General features: G+C 32.9%; 1 protein-coding gene across 1 annotated transcript in view; it reads right to left on the reverse strand.

The window, feature by feature from the left end:
- The window catches only part of LOC135110898 (mucin-2-like), a 17,209-nt gene extending 16,410 nt beyond the window's left edge, over window positions 1-799 (reverse strand). Inside the window, exon 1 of the mRNA XM_064023523.1 lies at window positions 1-799. This exon is cut by the window's left edge and continues 145 nt beyond it. Within this exon, the coding sequence (XP_063879593.1) occupies window positions 1-111 (111 nt within the window). The 5' untranslated portion in view covers window positions 112-799.
- Window positions 800-12,500: the final 11,701 nt, after the last annotated feature.

Consider the following 12,500-nt stretch of genomic DNA (forward strand, 5'->3'; position numbering starts at 1 on the left):
GGAGGGAATACTTTCCCAGAGGAAGTGCGTGACACCTGCTCGCAGAGCATGTTCGGCATGTTTCTGAATGTCATCTTTGCTGGAGCAGCGTCTTGGGAGGGGCACTACCATTAAATAATTTGGAACTTAAAAACCTGGAAAAAGAACAAGCGCACTCCGGGCATCAAATGACATTTTGCCTGAATTGCTCAGTAAGATAGAAAGCAGTTTGAGCCTATGAGGTGTGAGGTGGAGGACAAAAATATATCAATGATAAGAGGGACAAAATCTGACCATCGTTTTTGAGGTGCAGAAGAAACGACAGAGAATGACAAAATAATGTAGAATGCATGACTTTATTGCAACTATTTTATCAAGGAATTATATTGTATTTCTTATTAATATTTCTAGTGAAACAAGACCCGAACATATTCACTGTAGGGAAGAGGACTAGTTGGGCCTAACTTTGAGGAATTGAAGATGGGAATGGTGTCAATAAGATCGTAACATAGGTTCAATCATGTAAATATGAATTTTCGAGGCACCAAAGACCGCCAATCTTCTGGAGTAATTTTGCGGGACTTACACGACTCATAGTGAAGCTTGTATGTCAGACATAGTTGAGTAATGAGGCATCGGGTTTGAGTAATATTATATGAAGTAACCACAAATGTTGATGAAGCACATCCTTATAAAATTCCACTATCAACATGTTTCAAAGAAAATACCAATAGCTTATGTAACATAACAATAAACAAGCAGGATGTTGCACAAAGTGAGAAAATCAGAGTAGGATAGACTGAAAACTAAAGACTCAAAAAGTTGCTAGTATGTTTGAAATAACAGAAAAAAAAAAAAAAAAAAAAAAAAAAAAAAATATATATATATATATATATATATATATATATATATATATATATATATATATATATATATATATATATATATATATATGTATATATATATATATATATATATATATATATATATATATATATATATATATATATATATATATATATATATATATATATATATATATATATATATATATATATATATATATAATAATAATAATAATAAGTTGATTCTAGTAAGAATGACTAATTTCGTTAAAATAGATACCGGAGACTGCATTTCGTGGGATCTATGCTGATGATCTGAGAAAAGATTTTTGTGGTGTTCTGAATACAGAAATTAGAGCTACAAGACGGGCCATAGCTGTCCTCATGCCTCGGGACAGCCTGAATGCCACCATGCTTCCCCAGCCAGAAAGAAAGGCAATGGTGCAAGCATGGCGGCATTTTTTTTTTTTTTTTCTGAGAGCGGGGGACAAGAAATTTTCATAAAAAAAATTCAGTAACAAGAAATGCTCAGTATCACACATATGAACTTATTTGTATAAACATGCGATAACTTCTTTCTTTTCTTAGTCGAGATATTCGTACTGAGGAAGTCACGTAGTACGAATATGCGTCTCCATTTAACTGTGTTTCATCTGCTTAAGGAATGGTATTAAAACTCAGAGTGAATTAAAATATTAATACTTATATTTCTTAGCGAAGATTTGCGTGAAAAAAAGTGTTGGTCCTTTGTATCTAGATGAGTCAAGACTAGGCACATTCTCCGTGACAGAAACCTTGCACCCAGTGGTCCTCCTTCTGGTAACTACAGAACAACAGATGAGATCTAGACTGGAGAGACGTCGCAGTGAGGCTGATAGATACCTATCAGCGCCAGCATTTTTAATTGTCTCCGATTTCCTGGGGCAAAGGGGTGTCTTAGCTAAATTTGAAATCGATGTGCAGGAAAAGTACAGCATGAATTGCTGCACAAGTGTATCTAAAATAAAAAAAACATAACCCTTAATATTAATATTCATACTTACTGGTGTACGATAAGGCTTTGTTAATTGAATTATAAGATAAAACTAAAAATAGGTAATTATTTTTTTTAAGTAAGTATGAACAGTAAAAATAAAAGGATGTTGATTTTGGCTTGTGCATTTTATCTGGGAATGTTGAAAAATATCAGATATCACTGACACGTCCTGTATATGAAAGTAATCAGTGAAATAAAAAAAGAACAGCACCCCTGGCGGACGTACGACGTACTTATCTTGATCATGATTCTTCAGTTAAAGAAAGCGCCGGGCGCCGTTAGGAAGGAGTGTAAAGTGTAAACAATAGCCTCTCAGTTCTGCCGATACAAAGGCCTTTACTTTGCTTTACTATATCCAGAATAGGGTATAGCTCGTTCTTTCAGGAATTTTCTTAATTCTGCTGTAGTCCATGATTGTGGCGGTGATGTATCCATTGTGCAGGGTAGTTGAGTAAGCGTGGTCCTGTGTTTTGGTTTGCTCGCTGCCCAAGTACCCGAGGATAGTGATCGTACCGCAAAACTAAAGTCTCTGATACAAAATTATATTTTCTTTACATTAAATGGATTTGCCTGTTGTTTAGTACATGAAAATGCAAGTATATATTAGTATACTTCCATTGAGGTCAGTAGAAAATTACAGATTGCCTGCCTTGATACACTTATAGGCTCTTTTAAGAATATCATCTGAAATTATGAATAGAGGCTCAAACAATGTCATATGCTGTCAGTTATCACGAAATTAATTAACTTAAAATTCAGACGCATTGCTGTGCAACAATACACCTTTGTAAGCTTGTAAAACCTTGCCCCAAAAAGTATTTATTTTCCGGCGAGAATTAAAAATTCTGGCGCTATCTGGTATCAAAACGCTCACTGCGACGTCTCTAATTCAAAGTTGCGTCATGATATACTTGTGTCGATTAACAAGGAGTGTCTCTGAAATAGGAAACAGTTGGTTATAATGCAATAGGAGCAGTACGTGACAAATTATTTTTCTAGTCATCCTGACATATTTTAAGACACAAGGAAAACGAATTTCAGGCTACTGTGGAGAGGCTTTTGTTAATGTTTACAGTCCAGGAAAGCAGTAATTCGAATAGCAATACAGTAGTACAAATATCTCCTTGCAAGCATCGAGCGAACGCCGGACGTGCAGCGCCGGGTGTTGAGCGATGTCCTTCAACAAACACTGTTGAACTTATCCGATTCCTTGTTTTGTGATTCATAATGTATCAATGATGCAATGTATTTTGATGTGGAAATTCTTTTTCCCAGCTGCCCCGCTGCCACTTCATATAAAACAATCTTGTTAAGGACTGTGATGCACAATTATAATAAATTTTGCTACGAATAGCCAACTCATAACCAGGAACTGTTGAACAAAATACGTTCTGAAGCTAGTTCCTGATTTGACTTGCATGCGTAGAGACGCGGCCGACTTTTCAGTAGAGGGGAATGCAATGGAAGAATACAAAAACACTACATTTGTGATGTGCAGCTACGATATGCTGTACAAGAAGGACAAAGTAGTAACTGCCTCGGTTGCCTCGGTCATGTAAAACTAAATATAGATATTTGTGAGCAGCATATGACAGAGAACAAGATTGTCACAGAGAGACAGATGAATCTCCTCTGGTTGTTACGTTCATTTCCCACCACCTACAGACACCCTGACGTGCGAACACCGCGCACTAGATAAGATATCGTAGGCTGCACAGTTAGCGTACTTAAATGTGTTAACAGTTTTGTATCTTGATTTCAGATTTCTTTTTTCTTTTTCTTTTTTCCTTTTTTTTTTTTTTTTTTACCAGGTGTTCTTGCCAGACGATAGTTTACTTACAAAATTGTTTTGGCACTGTGCCAGTATACAAGTATATATATATATATATATATATATATATATATATATATATATATATATATATATATATATATATATATATATATATATATATATATATATATAATTTTCATTCAAATACATGGGAAATAATATCAGGCTTATATCTTGTATATGTAAAATCAATATTATGATTAAATTTTCGAGTCGCTGTATGGACGACTGCCAGAATAATTGTGTGAGCTATCATTGGACAAAAAGTACCTCTGGTTTTGAGAGAGAGAGAGAGAGAGAGAGAGAGAGAGAGAGAGAGAGAGAGAGAGAGAGAGAGAGAGAGAGAGAGAGAGAGAGAGAGAGAGAGAGAGAGAAATTTAAAATAAGGATACTGGACTATATTATTACAGGTAGGCAACACATTTAGTTATTAACTGTGGAGCCTGCGATATATATATATATATATATATATATATATATATATATATATATATATATATATATATATATATATATATATATATATATATATATATATATATATATATATATATATATATATATATATATATATATATATATATATATATATATATATATATATATATATATATATATATATATATATATATATATATATCTTAGATACTTGCTGAGAGAACTGGCAGTTGTAAGTCATAATGTTTGCAGTATACATTCATCTTGCCATGTATAATGGCTTTACGGAAAAGTAGTTACTGGGAATATGTCAAGTATCAAAGTTATATATATATATATATATATATATATATATATATATATATATATATATATATATATATATATATATATATATATATATATATATATATATATATATATATATATATATACTCGTATATATATATAATATATATATATATATATATATATATATATATATATATATATATATATATATATATATATATATATATATATATATATATATATATATATATATATATATATATATATATATATATATATATATATATATATATATATATATATATATATATATATCTTAGATACTTGCTGAGAGAACTGGCAGTTGTAAGTCATAATGTTTGCAGTATACATTCATCTTGCCATGTATAATGGCTTTACGGAAAAGTAGTTACTGGGAATATGTCAAGTATCAAAGTTATATATATATATATATATATATATATATATATATATATATATATATATATATATATATATATATATATATATATATATATATATATATATATATATATATATATATATATATATATATATATATATATATATATATATATATAACTTTGATACTTGACATATATATATATATATATATATATATATATATATATATATATATATATATATATATATATATATATATATATATATATATATATATATATATATATATATATATATAACTTTGATACTTGACATATTCCCAGTAACTACTTTTCCGTAAAGCCATTATACATGGCAAGATGAATGTATACTGCAAACATTATGACTTACAACTGCCAGTTCTCTCAGCAAGTATCTAAGGTACTGAAAATGGCTAGTTTATCCTGTACAGTGCCATGTGTTCCAGCGACTTAATACATACTGGTACTGGGCTGAAAGGAAGTTTGCTGTATAGCTTTATAAGAAAGGCATTTCACGTCTTTTTTTCTGCTTATGCTTTGTGGCGAGTGGTCTCATGAAGGCAGTTTTGATTCTTTCTCAGAGAGAGAGAGAGAGAGAGAGAGAGAGAGAGAGAGAGAGAGAGAGAGAGAGAGAGAGAGAGAGAGAGAGAGAGAGAGAGAGAGAGAGAGAGAGAGAGAGAGAGAGAGAGAGAGAGAGAGAGAGAGAGAGAGAGAGAGAGAGAGAGAGAGAGAGAGAGAAGGATCAATGAAGGCACCAGTCCCTAAAGAGTATACAGTCAAAAAGATTATCCAAGATTATGAGAAGTATTTTGAAACTTCCCTCTTGAAAGATATGAGATACAGATATGAGAAAATACAAAAGCAGGCATGCGGTTCCAAAGTTTACCAGTAAAAGGAATAAAGGATTAAAAATACTGGTTTGGGAGGTGGATGGAAATGGGTAAAGAGAAAATAAAGCCAGTTGCCCATGCTGTTAGCAAGATCTGAGTAGCAATTAGCGTGAAAGTACTGGTAAAAGATTACAAAATAAGCAACCTTGTAGTGAAGAGAGAAAGGCTGAAGACAGTCAGAGGAGTTGATTAAGACAAAACGCTTTTGATTTCACTATACTGAAGAGGGTGGTATGAGTGGAATCCCCTCATATTTGTGGTTGTGATTGGATAAGGCCTATGTACAAAGTTAGCAGCTAAGAAAAACTGGCAGAAACAACTCAGAACAACTAACTTTATAGAAGTTGTTTTAGCAAAAGAGATATGAAGTTCCCAGTTCAGATTATTAGTAAAGGGCAGAAAAAGGTTGTTCAGTGTAGAACAGGGGGCAGTTAAGTGTCAGTGAAGAAGAGTGGATAGTTATCTGGAAGATTGTGTTGACAGATGGAGGAATTGTTTATTAAAGGCACTGAACAACACTAAGTTTGCTCTGCCCCAATCAGAAAATTTTATTAAAAAGATGATAAGTCAGGCATTCTGTGGCTTTCCTGCATGAATTGTTTAATCTCTGAAGGGTTTGGTATGCATGAAAAAAATGTGGAAAAGTATAGTGATATTATCAGTGTAGGAGTGGATAGGACAATAAGTTTGGCAGAGATCATTGATGAATAATGTGAAAAGCAGGTAATAGAACCAAAACCTGAGGAAAACCACTGTTAATGGACTTAGAATAGTGACTGTATACCACAGCAGCAATAGAAGATTCAGAAAGGAATCTTCAGATGAAGTTAGAGAGAGAATGATAGAAGTAAGGATGGCCAGTAAAACAACCACGATGGAAACAATACTGGCGATCAAATATAAGATTGTGAAGAGATGGATGATGAAGAATCTTCCTATTGAGGACAAATTAACAAAATTTAGAAAGGCAGGAAATTCAAACAAAAGGGCTGTAGTTTGAGGGATTAGAGCAGTCACCCTTTTCAGAAACAAGCTGAATAAATGCAAACTTCCAGCAGTAAGGAAAGATAGATGTTGACAGAGTTAGAGGAGTTTGATCAGGCAACATGCAAGCATGGAGGCACAGTTACAGAACAGGAAGGTGTCCATCAAGTCCCTCAATCTTCTGAGGGTTAAGGCTAGTGATGGCATGGAAAGCATTGTTAGGAAGATTTTGATAAGAGGCATGAAATAGTTGGATAGTGGAGAGGGGGATGGGGGAATGACATTCTCTGAATTGTCCAAAATTGAATTTTTAGGCAAGGTTTGAGTAAGGACTTCTGCTTTAGAGATAGATGAGAAGGCAGTGGTGCCATCAAGTTGAAAGAGAGAAAGATGAGGAAAAGTGGCTGGAGATATTTTTGCCTACGTGCCAAAAATAATTTTCTATTGATGAGGGAAATTTTGGAAAGTGTTTGTGTGTGTGTGTGTATATATATATATATATATATATATATATATATATATATATATATATATATATATATATATATATATATATATATATATATATATATATATATATATATATATATATATATATATATATATATATATATATATATATATATATATATATATATATATATATAATGTATCACTATGTGCATGTTACTTAATGCAAAATTAAAGAAATATATGATTATTTATATTTTCATAAGAGCTTCTCATCTATTAATTATTTTGCTTTTAAGATCTGGGCTACAGACCTAGTATCCAGGAAGGCTGAATGTGATGGTTGAGAGGATATGATTGTGGACTCATAGCAGTTCAGCGGCAAAGGTGGTTTCTATCTCAATGCCAGCATGTCAGAAAGACCAACCACAATTTTAAATTCCAAACATCATTATGCCTGTGTCAACTCAACTGGCTATGTTACTGGATACTCACAGAAATTAATAAATAAGATAAGAATGGCATCTTATATAGATAAGGTAGGAATGTCTTAAACAGGAACTGCCATGTGTTAGCCTAATGGCTTCTTGCAGCTTTCCTTATCCTTCCTATCTTATGTTCTGAATGGATGAAGTAGCCTGTATGTTCCATACTGCAAGCCCTCTACTGCAAAATTATTCAAGAACTGTTATAAAAAAAAAAAAAATTGTGAATGTCCTGTAAGTCTCCCCAGTTGTTTGGAGTTATTTTTAGTTTGCCAGTAATAATGCAAACTCTATTACAAATAATTCATACTATTTTCTGCAGTTTTCTGTCATCTCTACATTGTCATTTCCTTTACCATGTTACTTATCTGTCCCTCACATCTAACGTATTAGGACTAACAATTTGGGCCAGTAAATGAAGCAATCCATTCACTGAGGTACATGAGATACCTTATAGATCCTGTGTAACACACATGCACATAAAAACTCTGAGGCATCTAATGGCAAGAAAACAGTGTCTGAGCACCAAGGCAGTGACCTGCTCCTACATTGGGCATCTAGTTATAGCAAGTTATCTTTTGCAAATCTGTCTTTTGTAAACAATGAGGATGGCATGATGTTTGTTCCTGGGTGTATGTCCATGTTCTCCTGATAGGGGTTTGTGTTTCGAAAGTGTGGTACTGGCATGTGGTGTGCAAAGTGATTTGACAATGATGATGACCATTATAATGGTGATGATGATAATGATGATGATGAAGATTGTAAAGAAGATGATCCTGAAAATTATAGTAATGATGATGATGATGATAACAACAACAGGATAAAATAAAAAATAAATAAATAAAAAAATTATAATGGGATAGGGTTTGCACCAGCCATGAGTTTAGTATTGAGTCAATGGCAGTCTTATAGATCTTCACCTAGGCATACCATCTCTCTTTATTATGTAATAAAGCTTTCCATGAAAGCCTATGAAACTGTAAGCAATTTAGGATGCATTAATTGTTTTAAGTATGATCATCAACTGATATGAACATAAGAAATATTACATGTTCTTATCACATTTATGTGCTCAAGGTGATGACAGTATTGCAAGTACTATCTAGATATTATAGATTTTTTTCTTATGTGTTAGGAAAACAAGATCCCTAGATTTCTGTGACTTGTTTGGGATTAGGAGATATTGATTGGTACATTTGTATGTACATGAGAAATACAATTCCCAAACACAAGCCATTTAGTATACAGTATACTGTATATAAATATAGTTCTCTAAATGTCATGCCATTTTACTTAGTTGCAATATATAAATAAATAGGTAAAATAATTAAATTAATTAATTAATAAATACCAATTTCAAAAGATTGTAACAACTTTTAACAGATAAAATTTGTTTATCCTAGGCATCACATAGGTCTTAAAGGCCTCATCTTTTGCTAGATGTAAAAATGGAAATGCACCACATTTGTATATTCATAAAGAACAAGATTTAAAATATTGATTGATGTCTTATTTATACTTCTGAGAGAATCGTACCAAATGAGAATCTTTAAAAATTCACAATCTTTATTTGCTTGTCCAGTAGAACTGTAATGGTTAATAATACTTGAGACACTGCTCCACATTGTGCCAAAGGTGAATCAATATAAGAAATCACCAGTGTTATAAATGCAATTCTTTTTTAAAGACAAAGGGGATTACAGAATTGCATCTCCAATGTGCATATCCGAAAATGTGACTGAAAGGTATTTCAAGAAAATGAATAAGCACAACAAATCAAAACAAGCACCTGGTTTGGTTCAAATTCTGCTTAATTCACATTTTGTTAGCCTATCCTGAGGGGCTCACATCAATTTAGAACAAAAGAGCAAGAAATATGTTGGATACAAAAATGTCCGATTCCTCCAATGTACAAACACAAACAAATCTCATTTGGTACTTCCAGCTGCCCAAATGACAGGACAGGAGTAAGTCATTTGGTACCAAAATGGTATATACTCAGGTCTTAAAAGCCACATATCAAGTTATCATCTGGCTATAAAGGCCTGAGACCATAAAGACCTCAGGATGTTTGGGCCACAAGTCACTTGATACTCAAACTACTTGGTCCCTAGAATGTCCCAAGACTCAGACATCTTGATTTGGCATTGTGAAGAAAACATGTGAATCCATTCACACCAAAAAAATGTCATCCATCCATCCATCCATCTGCTAATGGTGTCCAGGAAGTTGCCACTGTTCTTTGCTGCCCCACCATGGTGCCAGGGGGCAGGCAAGGGTACCTCGAGCAGCTCCATCTAAGTGGCAATCATTTATGTTTTTTCACGAAAGGGAATGACATATGTTGGTACAATGGTTAATGCTGATAAGAATGCCCTTGAGTGGCATAAAAAATTCATAACAATGTATCCTGTAATATGTTTTTGTTTAGATCATCATTATGAGATTATGAGGATTATTTTTTTTTTGCAGGTTCATCAATTAATCTTTTTCTTTTCCCCTATTTTTGAGAATTGGAGAAGTATGCTTTCCTGAAGAACACGAAACCTTTAAGATGACTCAATGCAGGTGTCAAGCCACAGCTGGGTGATGTGTTTCGCAATTTGGTGTTACATACTATGTGCAGAATGGTCAAGCAATGATGCTAATAATAATGCTGCTGCTAATACTGATGATGATGATGATGATGATAATAATGATAATGATGATGATGATGATGATGATAATAATAATAATAATAATAATAATAATAATAATAATAAAAGCGTTAAAAGGCATGATTTTAGAATGGCTTTCTCATTTTATGTTTACAGTCCCTAGACACGTTGCTGAAGCAGCACTTTGTACCACCAGGAAATATTGTGCTCTAAGAGATTTTTTAAAAGATTTTACATAATTGAAAGAAAGGGAGGATAGTGGAAGGGATGGCCTACAGCTTGCTGCTGATTGGTCCTATCTTTTCTCACTTGTGTACTCAAGCCACCCCGAGGGAAGGAAGGAAACCTTGGGCAAACCGCGTGACTCGGCTTTGGGAGGCATTCACAGTGTAATGCTAAAAACATTGTTCTGCTGTGTACTGTACATACAAACACTATGATCAGCCTCAAGGATTGTTATATCAACAAGAGGGAAGAAGACGTACACAACTAGAAAATAGAAATTTCTCAAACAGTACAAGAAGAAAGCTTTGCACACTACTAGAAAATACATATTTGTAAAACAGCAAATGTTCAACTTTGCAAAAGAGGTTAAGTGCTACAAGATGGTATGCAAATTTTCCCTCTCTTTTCATTAACACCATGACACTTGGCAAGTTAATGCACAACATATATCTTAGATGGCAGGAGGCACATCTTCCTGCCTCTATGAGAATCCCTCATAGACCAATACTTTCTTTTCAGGTCTATTCACACATTGTGGCATGATGCAATACGATAAAACATGTTAAGTTTCACACTTTACAATTCTGTGATTTTCTCCTGTCTTAAATACTAGATTATCATAAACTCTGGAAACTACAACTGTTTACCTTAAATATACTGAAAATTGTGATTACAGATATTTTCATCATTTGTTATCACACCTGATAAAAAAACAACACTACATACCTAAGCTGACTCACACTCAGAACAAGAATTAATTAAGGTGAGGCATACAAACCTGAATGACAATAAGACTTCATCACTAATTTTGTTGGTACCTGTCCTGGGCTGGGACCACTGATACTGGCAAAACCTAAATAATGTGTTAATGTCAGTGTAAGTGGAACAGTATTTAATAGAGAACTTTTTTTTTTTTACCATAATGAACAATATTTTGATGTCACTATTCTGCCACCCAAGAAAGGTTAATAAACATTATTCATAACAGTAGTGAGTCAACATACTATCAAAAACATCATTAGATAGTCATTATTATTAAGAAAGAAACAGTCATCAAGAACTTGAAAAATGGGAATGGGCAGGGGAGTCGGTCAGATTATAACTCTCCTATTAAAGAAAAGCTATAAATCAATAGTGAAAGAATGGCTATAATAGTTTTTAAGTGATCAGTTTCACATCTATAAAATAAAAGCAAGAACCAGAAGTCTGCCAGTGAACCACTCTAAATCATTCATCACAATGAGTCTGCAAGATGACCTTAAGTATAACTTATAGTTATTTTATCTCAGATTAATTTGTAAAGATCATAACACATGAAAGAGGCTTGTCAGTGTAGTTCTATGGGATAAAGATCTATGTGGACATAATCAACTATGTAGATTAAAGTGGATTATCTTAAGGATGCAGTATATCAGTCACTGTATTGGAAAAACTGACAAACAGTTTGAAAAATAAAAGTTTATAGTGCAGACTGGGGCCACAGTCCTTAGCACAATGCTCTGACCATTCAGCTATACATGACACCACTGATAGTCAGTTGGCTTGATGATGTTATGTACAACCTAATCAGTAAAAAGCTATGTCAAAGTGGTACCATTTGAGGGCACCACACAAATAAGTAAAGCCCAACAGGACAAGTATATAACCATCATTGATACTCTCACAGTAAATAACAATAATCATACTCTGTTAATGTTTTGTCCCTTTTATACTGAAATGCTACTAACTTTGAAACTGCTGAAAATTATTTGACAAAAGCATGATTTGCATATGTATGTATGTATGTATGTGTGTGTGTGTGTGTGTGTGTGTGTGTGTGTGTGTGTGTGTGTGTGTGTGTGTGTGTGTGTGTGTGTGTATATATATATATATATATATATATATATATATATATATATATATATATATATATATATATATATATATATATATATATATATATATATATATATATACACACA

The sequence above is a fragment of the Scylla paramamosain genome, chromosome 21 (genome assembly GCF_035594125.1).
Source record: "Scylla paramamosain isolate STU-SP2022 chromosome 21, ASM3559412v1, whole genome shotgun sequence".
In the NCBI taxonomy this organism is placed as follows: Eukaryota; Metazoa; Arthropoda; class Malacostraca; order Decapoda; family Portunidae; genus Scylla; species Scylla paramamosain.